General features: G+C 45.0%; 1 protein-coding gene across 1 annotated transcript in view; it reads right to left on the bottom strand.

Moving 5' to 3' along the window:
* The window catches only part of cacna1ia (calcium voltage-gated channel subunit alpha1 Ia), a 235,991-nt gene extending 213,967 nt beyond the window's left edge, over positions 1–22,024 (bottom strand). The window contains exons 1-3 of the mRNA XM_068020062.1: positions 21,911–22,024; positions 16,757–16,890; positions 1,495–1,592 (exon numbers count right to left, since the gene is read on the bottom strand). Of these exons, the coding sequence (XP_067876163.1) occupies positions 1,495–1,592; positions 16,757–16,890; positions 21,911–22,003 (325 nt within the window). The 5' untranslated portion in view covers positions 22,004–22,024. The remainder of the gene's footprint in view (positions 1–1,494; positions 1,593–16,756; positions 16,891–21,910) is intronic.
* Between the last annotated feature and the right edge of the window lie 4,922 nt (positions 22,025–26,946).

Genomic DNA, 26,946 nt, shown 5'->3' with positions numbered 1-26,946 from the left:
CAGGCTGCCCCGAGACCGAGAACCTATGACTTTTTGGGTCAATTGCTTCTGCTGTCCAGCCAAGCTTGGTGCAGCCAATAAGATTTGCATGATCGGAAATAACACATATCTTTTTTTTGGCACTCAAGTCAACCTGAATATATGAGCCCCTAGACACTGACGTGACTATTGCATCAGGCAGTCTCCTGTAAGATATGTGATGTTAAAATGCACTCTCTGTCTGTGTAGAATATAATATCTATTTCAACAACAACAACTTGAATTTATATAGTGCTTCTATAGAATCAAAGAACGGTTACATCACCGAAGGAGACCATTTGGCCCATCGTCTCTGTGCTGGATCTCTGCAAGAGAAACTCAGCTAGTCCCACTCCCCTGCCTTTTCTCTGTAGTCCTGCACATTTTTTTCTCTTCAGATAATTATTCAATTCTCTTTTAAAAGCCTTGATTGAACCTGCCTCCACCACACACTCAGGCAGTAGATTCCAGATCCTAACCAGTCACTGCATAAAAAGGTTTTTCATCCTGTTGTCATTGCTTCCTTGCCAAACACATTTAAATTGGTGTCCTCTGGTGCTGGATCCTTCCGTGAATGGGAACAGTTTCTCCCTATCTATTCTGTCCAGACCCCTCATGATTTTGAACACCCCTATCAAATCTCCTCTTATGCTCTCTTCTCCATGGAGAACAGACCCAGTTTCTCCAATCTATCCATGTAACTGAAGTTCCTCATCCCTAGAAACATTCTCATGAATCTTTTCTGCACCCTCTCTAATGTTTTCACATCCTTCCTTCCTAAAATGTGGTGCCCAGAACTGGACACAATACTCCAGTTGAGGCCGTACCAGTGTTTTTAAAGGTTTATCATAACTTCATAACAAAATATTATAATGTAGTAAAACATCCCAAAGTGCTTCACAGACAAATTTGTTCAGACAAAATTTGGCACTGAGTTACATAGGAGATATTAGGCCAGGTGACCTAAAGCTCGATTAAAGAGGTCAGTTTTTAAGAAGCGCCTTAAAAGGAGGAGAGAGCGGTAGAGAGGTATAGGAGGGAATTCCAGAGCTTAGGGCCCAGGCAGCTGAAGGCATGGCTGCCAACCATGGAACGATGAAAAGCGAGGATGCACATGAGGCCAGAATTGCAGGAGCAGGGAGATCTCAGAGGGTTGTAGGGCTGGAAGAGGTTACAGAAATGGAAAGGGAGCGAGGCCATGAAGGAATCTGAATACGAGGATGGGAATTTTTAAAATCAAGGTGTTTCTTGACCAGTAAACAATGTAGCTCAGGAATGATGGGGGAAATGGGATCTGGTGCAAGTTAGGATACCGGAAGCAGAGTTTTGGATGAGCTGAAGTTTGCAAAGGGTGGAAGGTGGGAGATCGGCTCTGAGAGTGTTGGAATAGTCGCATTTGGAGGTAACAGAGGCATGGACGAGGGTTTCAGCAGCAGATGAGCTGAGGCAGGGGTGGAGATGGACGATGTTACTTACTAGGAACCCGATTGATGGCCTTCAATGGTCGCAGGACGCGAACAGTCCGGATTGCAGAGAGGCTGACATTCTGCAAGTCCAGTGAGTACTCCACCATTCTGTGAGAGACAGAACAAGACACAAAATCAACAATTGCAAACTGAAGAGTTTCCCGGAGAAGAAAGACTTGCATTTCTATAGCACCTTTCACAGCCTCAGGACATCCCAAAGCACTTTACAGCCAATGGAGTACTTGTGAAGTCTGGCCACTGTTGTGATGTAGAATATGCAGTTTGTACAGAGTAAGATCCCACAGCAGCAATGCAATAATTACCTGGAATGAAGCTCCTGAAAGGGCAATGGAAACGGATTCAATGGTAACTTTCAAAAAGGGAATTGGATGAATAATTGAAAGTAAAACAATTCAGGGCTATGCGGAAAGAGCAAGGAGAGTGGGAATAATTGGATAGCTCTTTAACTTTTTAAACAATAACTTTGTAAATTAGGATAATTTGCCATTTCCACGTCCTGCAATTGGCTCAATTTCTTACAGATACCAAATGTTGTTAAAACATTGCATATCAACTCCCTCCATCCCACCAGGGCTGATCACACAATTGGACTCCTGCAGCCACTAACAGCACTCTCTGTGATGACTACCTCTCTCCACAAGCAGCTGAATGCAGAGCTAGCCCATTAGTACTTCTTCATTTCAGAGACTAGCCAGCTTCTCACCATAGCCTCCAATCTCCTTTGCTCTACAGAAACACAACTAATTGTCTGCTGGACCCCTTGCTTCAATGAACACTACCGTAACATACTCTGCAATATCACAACCCTTTGGGTGCAAAAGGTTCCCCTTAATCTCCCTTACATAGAATTACATCAAGTCTTCAGCACAGAAATAGGCCATTCGGCTAATCGTGACTTTCAAAAGGGAATTGAATGAATACCGGAAGAGAGGAAATTTTCAGGGTTACAGGGAAAGGATGGGGGAGTGGGACTAGCTGAGTTGCACTTGCAGAGAGCCAGCACAGACAGGAAGGGCTGAATGGCCTCCATCTCCACTGAAACCATTCTGTGATTCTACAATTCTATGAACTGGTCTATGCCAGTGTTTATGCTGTACATGAGCCTTCCACCCCTCTTCAACTCACCCCATCAACATATCATTTTATCCCTTTCTCCTTCAAGTTTTTGTCCAGCTTCCCCTTAAATGTATCGATACTATTCCCCTCAACCACTACCTGTGGTAACAAGTTCCACATTCTCACCACTCTCTGGGTAAAGAACTTTCTCCTAAAAACCCTACTGAATTTTTTTTAGTGACTGTCTTATATTTACGATCCCTAGTTTTGCATTTCCCCAAAAGTGGAAACGTCTTCTGTACGTCTACCCTATTGAACCCTTTCATAACTTTAAGGACCTGTGTCAGGTCTATCAGCTGTGATTTAGTGGGTAGCACTCTCGCTTTTTTTTTATTCATTCTTGGGATGTGGGCGTCACTGGCCAGGCCAGCATTTATTGCCCATCCCTAATTGCCCTTGAGAAGGTGGTGGTGAGCTGCCTTCTTGAACCGCTGCAGTCCATGTGGGGTAGGTTCACCCACAGTGCTGTTAGGAAGGGAGTTCCAGGATTTTGACCCAGTGACAGTGAAGGAACAGTGATGTAGGTGCAAGTCAGGATGGTGTGTGGCTTGGAGGGGAACTTGCAGGTGATGCTTGAGTCAGAAGGTTGTGGGTTCGGGACCCACTCCAGAGACTTCAGCACAGAAATGTAGGCTGACCCTCGCTGTGCATTACTGAGGGAGTACTGCACTGTTGGAGGTGTCATCTTTCAGATGGAGATCCTAAACAGAGGTCCCATCTGCTCTTTTAGATAGATTGCATGGCTACTATTTTGAAGAAGAGTATGGAAGTTCTCCCTTTATCCACAATTACATCATTAAGACAGATGATCTGGTCAGTATCACATTGCTGTTTGTGGGATCTTGCTGTGCACAAATTAGCTGCCACATTTCGAACATAACGATGGTGACTACACTTCAAGAAAAGTACTTCATTGGCTGTAAAGTGCTTTGGGAGATTTGAGGTTGAGGTTGAGGCTATATAATTGCAAGTCTTTTTTTTAGGTCACCTCTCAGTCTCTTTTCTAGAGAAAATATTCCTTCTTATTCCTAGCTTGCTAATTTTTTAAACTTGAGTTTACTTCCCATATGAACCCTTCAGCACCGTTAACATTGTGAACCCTGGATCAACACTTGCCAACTGTCCTCATATAATCTACAACACTCCAGCAGGTATTTGTGACTCTGATGGAATTACTGTGTGTGCTCACACCTTGCCGAGACCATCTAGGGAGATCGAAATTCACAAGCAGACCGGTGTTACAGAAATAATTACCAAGGCTCCCTCTCTATCTCACTGAACATAATTATTCCCAGTGAGATTAATGGGGCTGCAAGCAACACAGACAAATTACAGATCATCTTCTCTCCACTCAGCAAGCCAACTATCTCTGGTCCCTGACTCCAACTGGTCCTGGAGGCTTCAGTTTACATCCATGCTTGTGGCAAGTTACAGTTCAAGTTGTTAACAGGCAATATGTAGATCTCTGATATAAATGGCTGGTGGGATGAAGGAATTAATCAGGGCCGTGGGACCATCATTCAAACCTTTCTTCAGCAGCTATTTCAGGCAAACACTGAGCAACATTTCAAGGGATTGTCTGTTTGGAATATGAATTGCTTTTTTTTGGGTCGCCCCACGCTCAGAGATGCCAATATTGGGGGATCGGAGTTTTATTCCCACTTTTGGTAGTCACTGTTTGTTACGATCATTGCTGGTCCGGCCAGCTGTAAAGTAGAACTACTCTCTCCCAGTAAACGGACCTTTATAATAGAGCACAGAGACATCAGTTTTCTTAGAGAATTTCCAACATCATTTGAAGATACACCAGGGCCTCAAGAAGCAACAAAAGCATCTTATTGTCCAGGACCTGCCCTTTTTGGCTTTAAGCATGCTGTCACCCGTGGCTCTTGCTTCCGATCCAGAATTGACCTGGGTTCAAGCCCCATTCCAGAGACCTAATCTAGTCTGGCACGCCCATTACTGAGGAGCTGAGCTATCAGAGATTCTACCCTTTAGGTGAGAAATTAAAACCAAATCGCTAGCTGCCCATCTCAGGTGGATGTAAAAGATCCCATGGTACCATTTAAAGACTAGCAGGGGGAATTCTCACCAGTTTGCACAGCCATTAATTACCCTGAAACCAACACGACTGACGGATGATCACATTGCTGTGTGTGGGAGCTTGCTGTGTGCAAATTAGCTTGTGATGGAATATAGGTATAATAGGCTTAATTATGTAGCATTTGGATACAGTTAATATATTATACCTTTTATAATTAAAGATTGAATAAATGATCAGTTTTCAAGACTCACTGACATTCACCTTTAAGAAGGTAGAGTTAAAAAAATTCAAGGTCCCTGTTATGAACCAGAAACAAGTTGGGAAATCCATTTCAGTGTCTCTGTTGCCAGGACCTTGAAAGATAAACACATACATTGAAATATTCTGTGTGACATCGGTAGCCGGTAGCAATAAACGTAATTAGTTTATGAGGTTGTTGATGCAGACAGATTGTCTCAAAAGGTTGCTTTAAGGTACCATAAAAAGGCAATTATAGACAATAAAACAATAAATGGAATGGACGTACAGGAACAAGAGGTCAAGTAAACACATTTATAAACATTTTGACCAGATAAATGCTCACAACTTCAAGAACAGGGGATTTCCAGTAAAACGTTAAGTGGAGAGTTAGTTAATGATACTACCAAATATGGATCTTGAAAGCAAGAAAAACACACACAGAAAGGTAACACCTATATGCTAAGAGGTCATAGGACACCTCAGAAACAGTATAAACATAAGAGGTTCTGAAGCAAAAAATTAGAAGTGTTGAATTCCTCAAACAATACTTCTCACCCTATGCCTTACTTGGGGGATTTAAGATAAAAGTTTACTTTAAATTTTGATGGATATTTCAAGATATTTTGCTGTAACATTAGCAAGGTTCAACTTTTGGATTCTATGTTAGAAATAAGATTATGTGTTACATCTCACAGTAATATTTGATATTGTGATATATTTATCAACTTAGAAGTTTATTGCATGTTAAATTCTTTAATAAATATATAAAAGTTAATAAATCATCTCATGTAGTATTCTGTATACAACTACAAGAACCCCCTCTCTCTGTCTCTTCAGGTAGAGAGATACATATTGAAGAGCGTTTCCCAGACCCTTATAATATCTTGGATATTTATGACTTAGCCATAATTATTAAAAATAGGCTATCTGAAAGATGGTAATATACTTTGTTAGCTTTCTTTCTTTGAGGGAAAGTTAGTTCAATTCTTTGTACCCAAATAAGTGTCTATAAGAATTTGTCTGGTTTGAACTTAATTAAAGGAGATTCATAAGGATATACTCCTGATTTGGTTTAGTCCCGATAAGGGGTTAAAGCCATAAATCACTTTAAGTTGCCATGTGTCCTACATTACAACAGTGACTGTGTTTCAAAAGCACTTCATTGGCCGTAAAGCATTTTGGGATGTCCTGAGTTTGTGGAAGTAAATGCAAGTTCTTTCTTGAATTATACAAAGCCCTTTGCTACATTGGAACATGAAAACAGCTCAGCTTCATCAGAGCTGCCTTTATTGTGACGTCAGTTCTGCCTCTCACAGACAGAATTGGTTTGATTCCTTAGGTTAATATTCAGTCACTTGTTCTAGAGAGGAGGACATAGTGCTGTCCATGGGGAAGGGTCCTTCACATCAGCATTCTACTGTCACCATCGCTGAGGTACAGAGGAACCTTATCTAAAGTTTCAGCTTCATTTTCAAACACACTCTGTAGGGAATATTGTGTTTTTAATGGGGGGGGGGGGGGTGCATTTAAACCAATTTTTGACTCATAATCTTCCATAGGCATACAAATGAAGGCTCTTAGATTTCAGATCGTACACTGGCTTCTCAAGAGAGTGAGAAGCAACATGATAACAGGACTATAGGCACTTGGAGCAAGGTCACCTTCACTGTGTAAGCTGAACATGTGCATTTAGATCACAGTAGCCAGTTCACCAACTATAGGTCAAGTTAAGGTGTCAGCCCACTCACACTGGCCAGCAGAAACCTCAATTCTGCTGCCCTGGGGAGGTTTTTGTGTCTGCATGCTCACACCAATGCAGAGTTCCTCACCCACCCATTAAACCGTTGCTATTTGGCCAGAGTGGGCAGCACTATCTGCAGCATCTAAAGGGTTAAATGAAACCGGGACAGGGATTCCTGGACACTCCTGACAGACACGCAGAGGGAGTCAGCATCTCAAATTCCGTCTCCACCCGTTCTTTTGACTGAAACGGGGCTCGACCCCATGACCTCAGAGGCAAGAGTGCTACCCACTGGAGTGTCCCCTAAAAGGGCACAAGGCTATCAGGAAATGTCGGGTGGAATTATTTTGTTCCTGTTCTCCAATTCCCCTCTCTTTTCCCACCACTCCCCGCCCCTCACCCCACAATGGTGAAGATGCTAGGGTAGGGATTCTACAATGGGGCAATAACCCTCTCGTAAGTTGCTCAAAAAACCCAGTCAAGCTATTCCACTATGACAGCATCATAGCCAAGCCCAATCCAGGCGTCACCTAAAGCTCACATAGCGCACTTGGCAATCGGATAGTGGGACTGGCCAGACAGTGATAGGGAGCTAGAGCCCAGGCCGATATTGTCCGTTCTGCTGCTTGCTCCGTCATTGCCTGTCTGAGATCAGTTAACACCACACAGACTCTGCATGAAGGAGGACTGCATTTTATAAAAATATATATATATATATATATATATATATAGTTGATACTGACAACTTGCTCCCGTCTGGTACTGTATGAATCATCTATTCCTCCATGCCAACTCCTATATGGGCACAGTACACACCCAACAGAAGTTGGCACCTCACTTGTGTCGAATTATTCTCATCTCTACCTCTCTGTCATTCTCTAGCTCTATGCTCTCAGATTTCTTATCTGATATTTCTCTCTAGCTCACTATCGGGATTATGAAAGTTGACATTCCAACACATACCTGCCACTGACTCCTCCACCCTTGCTTCCCAAGGCCCCTCTTGGCCATTCACAGCCTTGTCATTGTATGCTGACCTTTAACCCCTCAACTCCTATATCCTATTGGTTATCAAAAAGGCTTGCCTCTACTGCTGCATCATTGCCCACTTCAACCCTGACCTCAACCCTCAGCCACCAGGAACCGTGTAGGTGACCTTGACAGATCCAGAATTGGATCTCTAATCTTTCTCATTTCCCAGTCTCCACTCTCCTTAAATTCCAGCTTGTTCAAAACTCCGCTACATGTATCCAGTCCCGGATTAAGCTCCGCTCACCCATCCTCCCCTTCTTTGATGATTTACACTTGCTCCTGAATGCCGAATGCATTCAAATCAAAATCCTTATTTTCATCCATGGCCTCAGCCCACTCGAACTCTCCAATGTTCTCCAGCCCAATATCCTTTCCTGAACCCTCCAATTCTCCTGACTCTAGCCTTCTGTGTAAATCCCATTTCCTCCCATTCTGCCACCCATGGATGGTAGACCCTTGAACTGCCTCTCTGGTCCTCTTTTGTTAAAGTTCAGCACTTGATTAAAAACAATCTTTTCAAAGCACAGGCTGGGTGGTGTAGATGAAAACATTGGGATCAATTTAAGAAAAGGTTGGATACTGTGATGGGGCACTTGCTGTCTGAATGAACTAGCATTCGCGGCCACTCAGTGAGTTATTCGCTGAGATACTTCCTCTGTTGTGAACATGTTTAAGTTTAGTTTCACGAGACAGTTGACCTCTGTTGCTTTTCCCCTGAGTTGCTTCCAATAATACAGCTGGAACCCAGGGTCAAAGAGCACGTAAATCACATGACCCTGCAGTTGACCTCCGCTGCAAAAATATCTTTAGCAAAAACTGAAGCATGAGCACAAAACTTTCTTTATAGATTTCTTTTGTAAGCTTCTGCTTATTGGATCACCAGCCATCTGGTTTTTAACTAAACAGTCTCACTCTTGAGTTGTGTGTATGAAAGTATCTGACAATAGTTCCACTTCTGGATCCTTCAGATGATATGGAATCATTAGTTCTGGAGCATTGCAATCAACTTATATTATGCTGTGGCTCAGTGGGTAGCACCCTGATCTCTGAGGCAGAAGGTTGTGAGTTCAAGTCCAACTCCAGAGACTTGAACATGAAATCTAGTCTGCCACTCCAGTGCAGTACTGAGGGAATGCTGCACTGTCGGAGGTGCCGTCTTTCGTACGAGACGTCAGATGGATGGAAATGATCCCATGCACATATTGAAGAAGAACAGGAATTCTGCACGGTGTCATGGGCAATCCCTCAGTCAACACCTCCCAAACCCACAATCTCTACCACCTAGAAGATCAATGGCAGCAGGTGCATGGGAACACCAGCACCTGCAAGTTCTCCTGCAAGCCACTCACCATCCTGACTTGGAACTATGTTGCTGTTTCATCACTGTCACTGGGACAAAATCCTATAAACCCCTCCCTAACAGCACTGTGGGTGTACCTACACTACATGGACTGCAGTGATAAAGAAGGCAGCTCACCACCACCTTCTCAAGAGCAATTAAGGATGGGCAATAAATGCTGACCTAGCCAGAGCCACCCACATCCTGTGAATGAATAAAAAAATCATATTGCAGTTTTTTGGGAGCTTGCTGTGCTGCATTTCCCACATTACAACAGTGACTACACTTTAAAAGTTCTTCATTGGCTGGAAAGTGCTTCGGCATGTTCTGTAGTTGTAAAAGGCACTATATAAATGCAAATTGTTTATTCTTTTGAGCTAGTTGAATAGTTTGCTGATGTATAGAGATTTTCCATGGCAATGACATGAGAGATGAGAGTGGAATTAACTGAGAACATGCGAACACAAAAAGAGCTGTTGATTAAATGGTGCCTCAGTGCCTATTTAAACCAAAAAAAGACCGAGAACCTATCATTCGCGTTTCTTGTTTCCCTTTTCCCTCCCCAGTTTTTCCCAACTGATCTCCTGATTGTTGTAGGATCTTCCTGGGCAATGTTCTCCAGCACCATGTCCAACTGAGGTGAACATCAGCTGCGAGTCCTGCGATGATTATCAGCCCCCTATTCAGCTGTGGAGGGCTTTGTAGCTGAGCCCAAGTTGGCCCTCACTCAAACCTCACACATGGACATTTTAACATTGAATAGTCACCAGGATCCCTGTCCGATTTTCCATCCTCTCTCCCCACCTCCGCTGCTCCCTAACCGGGGACCCCCTCATCTATCAGCTTCAGGATTTCCCTGCAACCAGTATTTGGGAGATGGAGTTTCAGAGCAGAACTTACATATCCCCAGCAAAGGGCAGCACTATCTTCCAAGCCTGTTGTTCCCAGGAATATATAGAAATGAGCAAAATAAAGGAGCATGGGACAGCTGAATTAGACGTTCACAGCTGGATAAGAGGATTTCACGTAGAAAAGAGTACTCAGATTTCCAGGAAGATTGAACAAACTGGGGCTCGTCACTCAAGAAAAAACGCTGAAAGGTGACCTGATAGAGGTCTTTAATATTATGAAAGGTTTTGAAGCAGTCGACATAGCGAAGATGTTTGAGAGAATCCAAACTAGAGGCCATAAATGTAAGATAGTCACTAATAAATCCAATAGGGAATTCAGGAGAAACTTCTTTATCCAGGGAGTGGTGAGAATGTGGAACTCACTACCACAGGGAGTGGTTGAGGTGAATCGTATCAATACATTTAAGAGGAAGCTGGATAAACACATGAGGGGGAAAGGAATAGAAGGATATGCTGATAGGCTGAGATGAAGTAGGGTTGGGGGGGGGGGCTCATGTGGAGCATAAACACTGGCATGGAGCAGATGGGCCGAATGGCCTGTTTCTGTGCTGTAGACTTGATTTAATTCTCTGTAATTTATTGGTGACTGGTTATATCAAAACATTAATTCCAAATGACTCCAATGCTACACCTGCCCCAGTAGAACAAGATGACTTTCTGCACCTTTCTTGCATAAACAGTCTGCCTGTCAATAAAGTTAAATTGTACCAGTGATTGCCTCAATTATCTTTATTAATACTCCAGTTATTAAACACAATGTGACACCTGCAAGACAACATTTAACAGCTTGAGTCAGCAACAGGTTTCCTTGAGATGATCAGGTCACATAACCTTGTCACTTCCCCTCTCGAAAAGGCTTTCATGAATTCCATTGTGAACAGGTTAAAGTAAATCACTCCCCTTGTGCAATTATGCTCCACTCGGGGCTGGCTGCAGACTCGGTGCAGTTTTAAGCTGAATCAATTGTTGATTTCTTTATCAAGCTGGTGCCTCCAAAGCCAGGCGGCTGTCTGAAGCAATCAGAATGTCTTAGGGCTGTTGCTTTGTAAGGCAGGAAAGCTACTTCTAAATCAAACCAGACCGACAAGAAATGTAGCAACAGTCCCTTTGGCGCTCAGATCTCTACTGTCAAGTATCAAGAAGTAGGAGAACGGAATTGAGGCCAATATCTGACGTTGCTTGTTTTATATAATCTTTCAGAAATTGCAAAATGCATTTCTGAGCGGAATTCCCAATGCATAAACCCCTTGCACATTTTTGTTGTCTCTTTTTCCCCCAAACAGCTGACCCTTGGCTTGGGGTACAGACCCACGGATGGTAATTCCTGCGCCAGGCCCATAGCTAGGGTTGACAGCTCTGGTTGGACATATTCCTGGAGGTTTCATCACATGACCTCCTGCCTACCAACCTCCCCGCATCCCCCCCCCCCCCCCGCCACTCGTGAAGACTCCCGCCGTTGGTTGCCCAACACGTCCACCCTCACAGTGTCCCGCCTTTCCAATCAGAAAGCAAACATACCCTTCATTACCCTGATTGGATGATTCTTCAGTGTCAATCAAACAGCTTCTTTTTCCCATCACTAATACTTCAACCACTCTAACAGAACTCAAATAAATTTTTTTTTAAATACAATTCTTTAATTTCTCTCCTTGGACTTTTGCTCACAGCAGTGGCCTAGAGGTTAATCTTTAACTTCCTGGAAACTCCAGGGTAATCCTGGACAGCTGTTAACTCTTGTCCTAACACAGGCCTCCATAAACAGTGAGTGCAAGCTCTTGAAATGGGGTCCATCGCAGTCAACTTGGATTCTCAACCAACCATCCTGATCATAGTCGGTGGGGGTTGTGGGTGAGTGGAGGAGGTGCAGAGATGGGGGCAGGGTGTTCCTGGACAGTGAGCAGGAGCCCTCGTTGGGTTCCTCTTGCTCTCCCTCTCTCGCCTGGGGCACTGTGTCCAATTAGCATCCTGCGGCTGCAATTTTGTCAGAGTGGCAGGGACCCCGATGACAGGCCCAAAAGCCAGGCGCAGCCACGCCTCGGCCATTTGTGGGGCCCCCGGCTGTATTATCTGTTTGTCCGGCAACTCATGAGTTGCTATTGGGGCTCCCGTCCCTTTAAAAGATGGACGCTCTCCCCCAGGAGCTGCCAGCCAATCGAAGGGCCAGCAGCTCTTCAGTCTCAACAGCACCACCAGGGAGACGATGGTGTAGTGCTAATGTCAATGGAGTAGTAATCCAGAGGCCCAGGCTAATGTCCTGGGGACATGGGTTCAAATCCCACCATGGCAGCTGGCGGAATTTAAATTCAATTAATCAATAAAAATCTGGAATTGAAAGCTAGTCTCAGTAATGGTGTCATGAAACTATCGTCGATTGTTGTTAAAAAAAAAACCCTTCTGGTTCACTAATGCCCTTTAGGGAAGGAAATCTGCTGTTCTTACCTGGTCTGGCCTACATGTGACTGCAGACCCACAGCAATGTGGTCGACTCTTAACCGCCCTCTGAAATAGCCTAGCAAGCCACTCAGTTGTCGAGAGAAATTAAGGATGGGCAACAAATGCTGGCTTTGCCAGTGACGCCCACTTCCCATGAAAGAATTAAGAAAAATCCATTAATGAACGCCACCCTTGGTACCGGTAAGTGAGGTCTGGGGTCACCAGGGCCGGTCAGGCAGGCCTTGGCGAGGGTGGGTATGTCGGTGAGGGTGGAGGGGGTTCCCGCAAGGATGGTCATCGCTGCCAGGGGGCCTCTCCCTCTGAGCCACAGAGTACCGATTAGGAAGCACCCCCCTGCCCCACTGAACCCGCAGGGAGGACGCGTGGCGGTGGGCCCACCCTCCGCTGGTAAAATGCTGGGGGCAGCAGGAAGAGGCCCTTAACTGGCTCACTTGGCATCTGAGTAGGAGGGCTGTCCTCCACCTTCCCTACTGCTAGTAAAATGCCATGGAGGCAGGAAGGTAACAGACACTCCACCGCGCCCCCCCCCCCCCCCCCACCGCCATTCCTCACCCGTCTCTAGAGGTCTGGTAAAATCTAGACCTGTAGATGCCTCCTCAGAACCGGAGAGGGCAAATGGGGAGCAAAGACCGTTTCCTCTTGTAAAAAGTTTGTTGAATGAGTTGGAGATACAGTTCGTTATTCAGAGGGTTTCTGCAGCTTGAAATGCTTTAACACAGGGTGTGCCTCTTTTAAAAGGAAGAGTAACTAAATACTTGAAGCAGAGGAAGGCGCAGGACTGTGAGGAGACTGTGGGGCACTGGCATTAATTCTGGATTACTTAAAAAAAACTCTGCACAGACGCAAGAAACTGAATAGCCCCCTTCTGTGCTGTAAACTTTACTAATTCTTTTGGAAGGAATAACTTTATTAAAGATTAAACGACATTGATGACTATGTGGGGGGTAGGATCAGTAAGTTCGTGGATGACACAAAGATTGGCCGAGTGGTTAACAGTGAGGTTGAGTGTCTTGGGTTACAGGAAGATATAGACGGGATGGTCAAATAGGCAGAAAGGTGGCAGATGGAATTTAACACTGAAAAGTGTGAGGTGATACACTTTGGAAGGAGTAATGTGACACGGAAGTATTCAATGAATGGCCTGACACTGGGAAGTTCCGAGGAACAAAGGGACCTTGGCGTGTTTGTCCATAGATCTCTGAAGGCAGAAGGGCAGGGTAATAGGGTGGTGAAAAAGGCATATGGGACACTTGCCTTTCTCAATCGAGGCATAGATTACAAAAGCAGGGAGGTCATGTTGGAGTTGTATAGACCTTTGGTAAGGCCACAGCTGGAGTACTGTGTGCAATTCTGGTCGCCGCATTATAGGAAGGATGTGATTGCATTGGAGGGGGTGCAGAGACGATTCACCAGGATGGTGCCTGGGATGGAACATTTAAGCAATGAAGAGAGGTTGGATAGGCTTGGGTTGTTTTCACTGGGGCAGAGAAGACTGAGGGGTGACGTGATCGAGATATACAAGATTATGAGGGGCATGGACAGGGTGGATAGGGAGCAGCTGTTCCCCTTAGTTGAAGGGTCAGTTACTAGGTGACACAAGTTTAAGGTGAGGGGTAGGAGGTTTAAGGGGGATTTGAGGAAGAACTTTTTTACCCAGAGGGTGGTGACGGTCTGGAATACATTGCCTGGGAGGGTGGTAGAGGCGGGTTGCCTCACGTCCTTTAAAAAGTACCTGGATGAGCACTTGGCACGTCATAACATTCAAGGCTATGGGCCAAGTGCTGGCAAATGGGATTAGGTAGACAGGTCAGGTGTCTTTAATGCATCGGTGCAGACTCGATGGGCCGAAGGGCCTCTTCTGCGCTGTATTATTCTGTGATTCTGTGAAAGATTGGAACCAACATTATATATAACAGAATTCAACATCTTGTTCTTGCGAATAAAACTCCATCCTCAGTCTCTTGGCTGGAGCAGTCTGCTCCAAACCGATCATCTCATTGAAACACTGCCAGATTCTGATTGTTAAGAGAATGTTTGCAAATTTCCCTCTCAAACTGAGATGAAACATTAATTCCTGTATCTTATTCTGCTTCGAATGTATATCTACTCTTCCCGGAAAAGATACAATGGCCTCTATCTTCACCTGCCTATTCCTCACTCTCCCTGTTTATCAGCACTGCCTTGTCTCTGAATCCCTGGACTGCAGTCCATCTCTCCCTCTTTGTCAGCTTTGCTTTCTGTGGGCGGAATCTTGTTCACTTCAAAGGATAATTGAGGTGCAGGGCTACTTGCACGTCCCAACCCCACACCGACCATCAGTGCACCTGCCTGGGAGATCTTCCCAAGAGGCAGCTCCAGGAAGATTGTACCGAGGCTGGAATGCGTTGGCCTGCTGATCCAGCATAAATATTTCTGACTTTCCTCCGGGTTCCCTCTTCAATTCCATCCCCGTGGGACTGGGAACATTCCACCCTTTCTGTGTCCTTGTGTTGGGCAGTCTCGAACCTCCCTGTCTGACCAGATCTTTGTTGCAATGTCTTTTCTCTCTTTTTAATGGGTTCATCTGTCTCTGACTAATAAGGAACTGATTATAAAGTAGTTTTAGTTTTTCATTGTTTCTCTCTATTTCTTTGCTATTCTCTTGTTTCCTTACTGATTGCTCCTCCAACTCAATCAGGATTGGAAGTGTTTGATGGGGACTGTGTAGAGGGAGTTTTACTCTGTATCTACCCCCCGTGGCTGTACCTGTCCTGGGAGTGTTTGATGGGGACAGTGTAGAGGGAGTTTTACTCTGTATCTACCCCCGTGGCTGGACCTGTCCTGGGAGTGTTTGATGGGGACAGTGTAGAGGGAGTTTTACTCTGTATCTAACCCTGTGCTGTACCTGTCCTGGGAGTGTTTGATGGGGACAGTGTAGAGGGAGCTTTACTCTGTATCTAACCCCGTTTTTTTTTTATTGTCCAAAACTATTTTATTTACAAAAATGGCACAAAGTGACTGCACAGTCTATGCTCATGCACATTTCAATCACCTTGAACATACAACAGCCCTAACCTACGAATCTTTAGTTAATACCATTCAGAACTGCTAGAGGCACAGTAATTATAACTTGAAATACATCCAGGAGAGCTATATCAGAGTGGACAAATATTGTCCAATTAACAGACATTTAAATAGGTTTAAAGCTCTTAAGTATCTAACCCCGTGCTGTACCTGTCCTGGGAGTGTTTGATGGGGACAGTGTAGAGGGAGCTTTACTCTGTATCTAACCCCGTTTTTTTTGTTTTTTTTTTATTACTTTTCCACAGTAGGAAAATAATAGCTCAGATTTTTACAGTGTGTGTTGCTGTGGAACCTGGGTTGAATCCAGAAACACCAGCAGGATAAAACTCTCCTCTGTCTGAAGGGTATAAGGAATCTAAACAAAGTCTACAGCATAAACTGGCATTGAACAAATCTCACTTGTAATTAGCCCCGACAACCAATTTTATCTGTAGCACCTGTGGAAGAGTCTGTCACTCTAGAATTGACCTTTATAGCCACTCCAGGCGCTGCTTCACAAACCACTGACCACCTCCAGGCGCTTACCCATTGTCTCTCGAGACAAGGAGGCCAAAGAAGAAGAAGACTTGTAATTGGCATGAAATAGCTAGCCTTGAATATGCAAATGTCACACTGGTGTAGTTAGGTTAAAGGAGGTCACCAGGAAAGAGTGGAGGGAGCTTTACTCTGTATCTAACCCCCGTTTTTTTTTTTTCCGTGCTGTACCTGTCCTGGGAGTGTTTGATGGGGACAGTGTAGAGGGAGCTTTACTCTGTATCTAACCCCGTGCTGTACCTGTCCTGGGAGTGTTTGATGGGGACAGTGTAGAGGTAGCTTTACTCTGTATCTAACCCCGTGCTGCACTTGCTCTGGATAAGTTTGATGCTAAAACCTGTATCCTGAAATGAAATTTCTTCCATTCCTGTCACTAACATCCCTCACTGTGATGAGCAGAGAACTCATGGGGTTAAAAAAAAGTGCAAAATATGGATGAACAGCGAGTGGTGCTTCGATAATCTCTCAGCCAGTATATTTCACAGTGATGTTTCTCATCCAATATATTTCAAGGACAATTTGTTAGAAAATCCTGAGGAATTACATCAATATATTTTACATCAATATATTTTACCAGTTATTGCAGCATAAATGCAAGAACAGGAGGGAGATGGTGAGAGTGAAAGGCTTAGAATCGAAGCTACGTTTAATTTTAAATTTACACTCTCAAACTGTCAACAGCCCGTTAGAAATAATTGGCCTGTTCATATAAATGCTAATTTGCATTTTGCTTTTGACGTTAAGAGCTGAGCCGACTTCAGCTCACCTCGCACTTACCCGGACATCACGATGAAGAAATCCAACCGATTCCACGTGTCGCCAAGGTAACACTTCTTCCCGACAATCCCCAAGGCAACCATCTTGACCACCATCTCCATGGCGAAGAAAATGAAGATAAAGTCGTCGAAAGCCTGGAAAGTAACAAATACTTTAATTTGGCCTGGGTTCGGACTTTAAACTTGGTCAACCGATTGTGTCGGCTGGAGATGTCAGGGTGATAGCAGCCATTATGTGATCCCTTATCTCTGTGCCTTCCTCCAGCCCTACAACCCTCCAAGATCTCTGCGTTCCTCCAATTCTGGCCTCTTACATATCCCCAATTTTCATCACCCCACCATTGGCGGCCTTCACTTGCCCGGGCCCTATGCTCCATAAACCTCTCCACTTCTCTCACCCACTTGGAGATGCTTCTCAAAACCTACCTCTTTGACCAAGCTTTTGAACACCTCTCCGAATGATTCCTCACATGGCTCTGTGTCAAATCTTGTTTGATAATCGCTCCTATGAAGTACCTTGTAATATTTTACTAACTAAAAGGTGCTATATAAATGCAGGTTGTTGTTGATCACCTGTTAATTTTGCCAATGTAAAGCCTTCCATATTTAATTCCCTCTTATAATCTTAATCTTTCTTTTTAGTGGGGATAGATTGCAACAAGAACACAGCAATAATGGGTTAGCGAGGAATAGTTTTCAGTGAAGATGCTTTCACTACACCATTTTGAACTCATCACATATATCGAGGAGATTGGAATTTTAAGGGGTGGAAGTGATGTTTCAGTTGTATAGAGCCTTGGTTAGAGCTTATCTGGAGTAGCTGTTCAGTTATGGATATCACAACTCATGTTTAAAATGTTACAAGGATTCTTTAGTGTAGACACTAGAAAACTAATTCCTCTAGTGGGAAATGAAGAGAGAGGAGATAAAGGCTGGATTTTACACCCCCACTCCCCAACCATGGTGGCATATAATTGTGTGAGAGGCAAGGGTGCTGTTCCAGTCGCCTTCCTGTCCCCGCTGCAGTTTTATGAGCAGGCAGCGAGGTGGCAAACAGCCCACCTGCCCCAGACTAATCGAGGCCCTTAAGTGGCCAATTATTTGCCGCTTAAGGGCCTTCTCCCACCACTGCTGGTATATTACGAATGGCAGATGGGCACTTTGTCAGCTATGGGGGTTGCCCAGCAATTGGCCCTTGGAGGCCCAAGTGCGGGCGGGGGGTGGGGGGGGGGGGGCCCTACTGATCAGGCACCCTGTGCCCCACGGAGGTCCTCCCAGCAGCTCCTGCTGCTCCCACTAGTGCACCTCCCAGCTCCCTCCTGATTGATTCCCCACCCCCCTCACTGGGGCCCAGCCGATTATACCCGGCGAGACCCAAAACCCCACTTATCTTTCTCGGCGCCAGCGTCCATGATCCTCCTGAAGCTGGGTGCAGTCCCAGCAGTGGCCACTGCTCCAGGTGGCGCTGCTGGGCCTGAGGAGCTGCCAGCCCCCTGATTGGCTAGCAACTCCTGTAGGCGGGACTTCCTACCTCAGAAGTCCCACCCAAGGCCAATTAAGGACCTGGGCCATGTGAAATCTCTGCATGGCGTCCAGGCCTGGCAGAGGTGCGCTCGCCTCTGAGTTTTAAGGCGGTGATGCCCAAGAACTGTTCGATGGGAACACAGGAACAGGAGGAGGCCATTCAGCCCCTCGAGTCTGTTCCACCATTCAATTAGATCGCCCTCAAGTCTCAAACTGATTGCCCTTCAGTGTTGCCCGTTCAACATTCCACCAATTAGGATGGTGCATCAAGAAAAATCACCTTCTGGGGTCACCCCTGAGAGGGAAAGGTCACAATCCTTTGTAGAGAGGAGTAAATCTGTAAAACACAGTCTGCTTCTCAGCAGCTAACAAGCAAGAGGTGCATAGGAAGAGGTTACGATTCTGGCTTTAAAGCCATGAGTGAATGTGTCTAAAATGGACCTTGTGGTGCACTAAGACTTGGATTACAATCCAACTTGCACTGATAGCAGAATGTGTCCTCGGTCTCTGAGCTGTCTCGGTTCCTTGTGGAAGTGAACAGCACAAAGCTTTCAATAACGAGGCAATTCAAGCATTAAATATAGAAGATTAAGGGGTGATCTAACAGAGATGTTCAAGGTAGTTGATGGGGTAGTTAAATGCTGAGGGAATCTAGAACAAGGTAGCATAATATTAACATTAGAGCCAGGCCACTCAGGGGTGATGTCAGGAAGCACTTCTTCACACAAAAGGGGAGTGGGAATCTGGAACTCTCTCCCCCCAAAAAGCTGTTGATGCTGGGGGTCGATCCAAAATTTCAAAACTGAGATTGATAGATTTTTGTTGGGTAAGGGGATTTGGGGCTACGGAACCCAGGTAAGGTAGATTCGGTATGTCACCTTTTGCAGAAAGAAATCCCGCTCGCATTATTACTCAGACAGAACTCCAACTATCTCCTCTGGAATGTGGGGAGCGTGTTGGGGGGGTGGTGGGGGGTGTTGGAGGGGAGGCACCTGTTCCGGAAGTAGCATTCCAGCAGGTCCAAGTCGCTGGTGAGCATTATACCTGCTTCCCGTATTCGATGTTGAGTTATTGACATAGATGAGCTTCCAGGATTCAGTACAGGGGCATGTCCATCATACAGATGTTGTAAAAGGCTGGTGCAAGCATGAACCCCTGTGGCAGATCATTGTTAAACATCTGTAATCAGCTGGTCTTGTTACCAAGGTAAACACGGAACTTATGGTTGCTTATCAGAGTGTTGATAAGCTGAAGAGTTTTGCAGTATTGAATGATTCTTGAAATCTGCAGTAGCAGCCTTTCACAATGACAATGTCGTACGCCGATAACAAGACTATGAAGGTAACCACAGTTAGAGAGGATAAATGAAGGCTAAAAATACAAGCACATTGTGTACGCTTACTGAATGGACCTTTCTGCATCTGACCCATGCTATCCTCAGGTACACGCAGCACTAATTAAACTGGTCAAAACAGGAAGAAGGCAAGAAATTGCATCAAAGAGTTGATTCACCATAGGTTTAGCTGATCGTCTATGAGGGGTCAGGGGAGGAATTTGTTTGACATGAGATTCCTGATCAGCCCACTGGTCTCATGTTTTGTTTGACCCTCCCAGAGGGTGACGATGGGGGAAGAAAGATGGGGATCGAGGATGGATCCAGTATAAACTGGGGCAACTGTGAAAGGACCTCATGGTCTTGCTTTTGTCCTGAGTACATAACAACATCAACTTGCATTTATACAACACCTTTAATGCAGAGAAACATCGCAAAATTTCATGCCAAGCCACATAAGGCGTTATTAGGATAGGTGACCAAAAGCTTGGTCCAAGAGGTAGGTTTTAAGGAGTGATTAAAGGAGGAGAGAGAAGGGGAGGGGTTTAGGGAGCTTAGGGCCCAGACAGCTGAAGGCACCGCTGCCAGTGGTGGAGCGATTAAAATCGGGGATGATCAAGAGGTCAGAATTAGAGGAGTGCAGAGATCTCAGAAGGTTGTGGAAGGTAGAGATATGGAGGAGTGAGACCATGGAGGAATTTGAAAACAAGGATGAAAATTTTAAACTTGAGTTGTTGCTCAACCAGGAGCCAATATAGGAGAGCAAGCATAGGAGGTGACAGATAAATGGGATTTGGTGCGAGTTAGGATACAGGCAGCAGAGTTTTGGTTTATGGAGGGGAGAACATGGGAGACCAGCCAGGAGAGAGTTGGAATAGTCAAGTCTAGATGTAATAAAGGCATGGTTGAGGGTTTCAGCAACAGATGTGCTGAGACCTGAGGCACGGGTGGAGTCGGGCAATGTTAAGGAGGTGGAAGTAGGCAGTCTTGGTGAAAGAGCGGATACGTGGTCAGAAGCTCATCACAGGGTCAAATGCACACCAAGGTTGCAAACTGTCTGGTTCAGCCCCTGACAGGTGGCAGGGAGAGGGATGAAGTCGGTGGCTAGGGAACGCAGTTTGTGGCGGGGACTGAAGACAATGGCTTTAGTCTTCCCAATAGTTAGTTGGAGGAAATTTCTGCTCATCCAGTACTGGATGTCAAACAGGAAGTCTGATAACTTAGACACAGTGGAGGAGTTGAGAGAGATGGTGATGAAGTAGAGCTGGGAGTTATCAGCATACATGTGGAACCTGACATGTTTTTGGATGATGTCGCCAAAAGGCAACATGTAGATGAGAGATAACATTCATAGTGTAAATGTGCTTGATGCTGACACTAAGAGAAAGGAGAGTTTGTTTTCTCAGCACTAAATTCCCAGTTCTCTCAGTACATAGGAACCCCATTCCCTCATATTTAATATGTAATCCCACATCACGTATATCCCATATATTCGCGAGATAAGAAGATTATAGTGGTCACTCTTCTGCAGCAGTAAATGGTTTCCTGATCCAGTGTCCACCATAGATACAGGTCAGCTAATAATATCAGGTCTCACTGTTCTCCACTACTCCCTCCCCTCTCCTCCCAGAGGTGCTGGCTCTTGTAAGGCCATCCCTCACTGCTACATCTGGCCATAGGAATGTAGGGAACAGGAGGAGGCCATTCAGCCCCTCGAGCCTATTACAACATTCAATGACATCATGGCTGATCAGTGACCTAACTCCATATACCCACATTTGCCCTATCCCTTAATACTTTTGGTTAACAAAAATCTATCAGTTAGATTTAAAATTTACAATTGATCTAGCATCAATTGCTGTTTGCAGAAGAGAGTTCCAACATCTACCATCCTTGGTGCATAGTAGTGCTTCCTAATTCCATTCCTGAAAGGTCTGTCTCTAATTTATAGGCTAGACCCCCTAGTCCTAGACTCCCCAACCAGCAGAAATATTTTTTCTCCATCTACCCTATCAGTTTCCTTAATATCTTGAAAACTTTGATCAAATCACCCCTTAACCTTCTAAATTACAGGGAATAAACCAACCCTAGTTTGTGTAATCTCTCCTCGTAATTTAACCTTTGGAGTCCAGGTATCATTCTGGGAAATCTACACTGCACTCCCTCCAAGGCCAATATATCCAATGCTATGCTTCCTCAAGCTGAAAGATGAGGGTCAGAAGAGGCAGAAGCTTTGTCAGTCTACATGCATTTCTATAGATGAGTTATTCCAAAATGGAAGAAATTGAGATTTCCTACCTGTAATATCCTACATCTGTCACTGGAACAGTCCACGTCTTCACAAGGTTGGTACATTCCCAAGGTGACACAGTTGAGAAGGATAACAAGCATGCTGATGTGCTCAAACCAAGTGAGGAGCTGGGGTTAAGGAAAATAACTAAACAGACACGGTCTGATGTACACATTCAGTGCTGGGAAAGATTTGCACTTTCATCTGAAATGGTTGTTTGTTAAAATAAGACGTGTTCATTCTTAAAGGGAGCAGAGGACACACATTATAGATTATTGACAAAAGCACCAGAGAGAGTAGAATTTACTTTACACAGTGAGTTGTTGTGATCTGGAATGCGCTGCCTGAAAGGGCAGTGGAAGCAGATTCAATAGTAACTTTCAAAAGGAGATTTGGATGCAAATTTGTACGGCTATGGGTAAAGAGCAGGGGGAGTGAGACTAATTGGATAGACCTTTCAAAGAGCTGGCACAGGCATGATGGGCTGAATGGACTCCTTCTGTGCCGTATCATACTAAGATTCTGATTATTTTGAAATAATTGCTTGACAGACACAATCCCAATGGCTGTAATGGAGTCAGAAAACAATGTTTAGCTCTGATCCTATTGCCCTTCTGGCCTCTACTCCCTCTTGACATATCAAGAGGCAAATAAAGATTTTCAGGAAGCCTGTGCCCCTTTAGCACCTTTAGGTGCTAAGGAAGATAGAGAGGAAAAACGTAAGGGAACAGTGAAAAAAAATGGTACGAAGAGCAGACAGAATGTGAAAGCACAAACTTAAAAGAAAAAGAATTAAATAATAAAGAGCAAAAAAAACCCAAATTGAACCACACCAAGAGAAATAACAGAGATACAGGCGAAGTGGTGTTGTATGCAAATGATCTCATTAGCTCACTGCAATCATTAAATGCCTACATAATTTTTGTTGAATGCAACCTTAATCGGAACGTAGTTAGGAATCAGCCGAAAGAGCATTGCCTGATGTTTAATATCTGCGAGTTGTGGCAGAATATAAATAGTATAACCATCAGACACAGAAAGCCACAAAGCACAAGACTAGTGCCTGCAATAAATTCAAGATCCACTGAGACCTGGAGCACAGAGTCAATGGGGTAAAATACTTTAAAATGACAATGCTTGCGCACTCACTGCAGGTGTGTTAAAATCATCACTTTTTTTCAAACACTTTCTTTGGCAGTCATGCACAGTGGGAGTGTTTGACTCGACACAGGGTGATAAGGCATCTCTTGTGGCTATAGGAGGTGTGTATTTACTCCCGCTCATTCTGCACCTCATGAAGAATTGGCACTTGAGCATGAGGTGGAAGGCTCTCTCAGGTTGGTGGTTCTATCAACTCCTACCGCGGAGTCAGTAGGTTTTGGGTTCAACTCCCACTCCAGCGACTTAAACACAAAATCCAGGCTGAAACTTCTGGTAGAGTACTGAGCGAGTGCTTCAGTGTCAGAGGTGCTGTCTTTCATGAATGTTAAAGCAAGGCCCTGCCTGCCCTCTCAAATGGGGAAAAGGTATTCCACAACACTGCTTTGAAGAAGTGAGTTCTCCCTGTTGTCCTGATCAATATTAATTCTTAAGCAACATCACTAAAATAGATTATCTGATTGGATTGCTGTTTGTGGAAGCTTGCTGTGCACAAATTGGTTGCTGTGTTTCCCACATTGCAACAGTGACTACACTTCAAAAAGTACTTCATTGACTGTAGAACACTTTGGGACGTCTTGAGGTCACGAAAGGCGCTATATAAATGCAGGTCTTTCCTTATTTTTTGTGTGCTGAAACTCTTACCCATGCTTTTGTTACCTCTGTACATGACTATTTCAGTGCTCTCCTGCTCACTGCCTACCTTCCCCAAATTTAATCTCATCTATAACTCTGCCACCCTACATCCCAACTTGCACCAAGTCCCATTCACCCATCACATCCTGTGCTCGCTGATCTACATCGGCTCCTGATCTGGCAGCACCTCAATTTTAAAATCCCTCCATGGCCTCGCCCTCGCCCTATCTGTGTGGCTCCTCCAGTACTTGGTGTTGGAGCCGGTCTAAATTGGTCAGGTTCTAACAGGGAAGCTGGATGGGAGTTTCTTGATTGCTGCCAGATTCATTGAAAGGAGGTCTCGATGCCCATGTAGAGCACAGATCTATAAGCCAACCGATCATTCGAAGACTTGCCTCCCCATTTTTTGGGCACCAAGGTATCCTCCCCCCAAGGTATCCTCGCAGGATTAATACGCATCAACCATACAACTTGTCTTATCAATGCACTGATGCCATCCCAGCAGAAGGGCGATATACTGGGCGCCATGTCCTTTGTTCAGTTGTCCTGCTGCTCTCAGACACTTCCATCCCTTCTACCTTTAGCATCTACACACCCAGAAATAATTGCTGACTAACTGCAAGGGGTAGGATTAAAGGTAGCAACAGGCATCCGTTATCTTCATGTGGATTTGGGGGTTGACCTGAGTTTGCTGTAAATGGGGTTCATATGTTTCCTACCATATTGGTTGTGTTAACTTCTGTTCTGTACTTTAAAAAGAAAACTTTGCATTGCTTCGTGTAATATTGATGAATTTTAAAAATACATTTGCCATTTCATTGGGGATGATCAGATAGAAATTGCCCTCACTTTTCAGATTTTCTTAACCATTTGAGTGGTTGCCATATTGCGTAGCGGATATAGAAAGAACTTGTTTGTGTTGCTTTTCATGACCTCGGCATCCCAGTTAAGTCATGTAACGTGAGGAGATTGCGACAGCCTTTCTTGCCCATTAAGGTCATAGTCATAGAGTTTTAAAGCACAGAAACGGGTCCTTCGGCCCAACGCGCCAGCGCCGACCATCAAGCAGCTGAACACGTGGCGACAGAACTGGTGCAGGAGGGAGGGATTCAGATATGTAGATCATTGGGATACCTTCTGGGGAAGGTGAGACCTGTACAAGAAGGACGGGTTGCATCTGAACTGGAGGGGCACCAATATCCTGGGCGGGAGGTTTGCTAGAGCTCTTCGGGAGGGTTTAAACTCGTTTGGCAGGGGGATGGGAACCAGAGCTACGGATCAGTGGATGGGGTAGCTGTTGAACAAGCAGATACCGAGTGCAGAGAGTCTGTGAGGAAGGTTAGACAGTTGACAGGGCAAAGTTGCAGCCAGTATGATGGGTTGAAGTGTGTCTATTTTAACGCAAGAAGTGTCAGGAATAAGGGTGATGAACCTAGAGCATGGATCAGTACTTGGAGCTACGATGTTGTGGCCATTACGGAGACATGGATATCACAGGGGCAGGAATGGATGTTGGATGTTCCGGGGTTTAGATGTTTCAAAAGGAATAGGGAGGGAGGTAAAAGAAGTGGGGGAGTGGCATTGCTAATCAGGGATAGTATCACAGCTGCAGAAAGGGAGGTCGTCGAGGAGGGTTTGTCTACTGAGTCATTATGGGTGGAAGTCAGAAACAGGAAAGGAGCAGTCACTTTGTTGGGAGTTTTCTATAGACCCCCCAATAGCAACAGAGACATGGAGGAACAGATTGGGAGGCAGATTTTGGAAAGGTGCAGAAGTAACAGGGTTATTGTCATGGGTGACTTCAACTTCCCTAATATTGATTGGAACCTCCTTAGTGCAAATAGTTTGGATGGAGCAGTTTTTGTCAGGTGTGTCCAGGAAGGTTTCCTGACTCAATATGTAGATAGGCCGACTAGAGGGGAGACTATGTTGGACTTGGTGCTTGGCAACGAACCAGGCCACGTGGCAGATCTATCGGTGGGAGAGCATTTCGGTGATCGTGATCACAACTCCCTGACCTTTACTATAGTCATGGAGAGGGACAGGAGCAGACGGGATGGAAAAATATTTAATTGGGGGAGGGGGAATTACAATGCTATTAGGCAGGAACTGGGGAGCATAAATTGGGAACAGATGTTCTCAGGGAAATGCACGACAGAAATGTGGAGGTTGTTTAGGGAGCACTTGCTGCGACTGCTGGATAGGTTTGTCCCAATGAGGCAGGGAAGGGATGAAGGAACCTTGGATGACGAGATGTGGAACAGCAAGTCAAGAGGAAGAAGGAAGCTTACTTAAGGTTGAGGAAGCAAGGATCAGACAGGGCTCTAGAGGGTTACAAAGTAACCAGGAAGGAACTGAGGAATGGACTTAGGAGAGCAAGAAGGGGACATGAAAAAATCTTGGCGGGTAGGATTAAGGAAAATCCCAAGGCGTTCTACACTTATGTGAGGAACAAGAGGATGGCCAGAGTGAGGGTAGGGCCGATCAGGGATAGTGGAGTCGGAGGAGGTAGGGGGGGTCCTAAATGAATACTTTGCTTCAGTATTCACTAGTGAGAGGGACATGGTCGTTTGTGAGGACAGCGAGGAGCTCCAGCGACCCGGGTTCAATTCTGGGTACTGCCTGTGTGGAGTTTGCAAGTTCTCCCTGTGTCTGCGTGGGTTTCCTCCGGGTGCTCCGGTTTCCTCCCACATGTCAAAGACTTGCAGGTTGATAGGTTAATTGGCCATTATAAATTGCCCCTAGTATAGGTAGGTGATAGGGAAATATAGGGACAGGTGGGGATGTGGTAGTAATATGGAATTAGTGTAGGATTAGTATACATGGGTGGTTGATGGTCGGCACAGACTCGGTGGGCCGAAGGGCCTGTTTCAGTGCTGTATCTCTAAAACTAAAAAACTAAGGAGGTCATTCAGCCCCTCAAACCTGTTCCACCATTCTATTAAATCATCGAATCATGGAATGATAGAATGTAGAAGGAGGCCATTTGGCAAGTCGAGCCTGTGCCATACTTTTTGAAAGAGTTATAGAGGTATACAGCACAGAAACAGGCCCTTCAGCCCATCGTGTCTGTGCCAGCTATCAAGCATCTATCTGTTCTAGTCCCATTTTCCAGCACTTGGCCCGTAGCCTTGTATGCTATGGCGTTTCAAGTGCTCATCTAAATACTTCTTAAATGTTGTGAGGGTTCCTGCCTCTACCACCTCTTCAGGCAGTGTGTTCCAGATTCCAACCACCCTCTGGGTGAAAA

This window comes from Heterodontus francisci, chromosome 41 (assembly GCF_036365525.1).
Source record: "Heterodontus francisci isolate sHetFra1 chromosome 41, sHetFra1.hap1, whole genome shotgun sequence".
Classification (NCBI taxonomy): domain Eukaryota; kingdom Metazoa; phylum Chordata; class Chondrichthyes; order Heterodontiformes; family Heterodontidae; genus Heterodontus; species Heterodontus francisci.
Note: the sequence above shows the minus strand (reverse complement) of the source record. Positions and strands in the feature narration are given on the sequence as shown.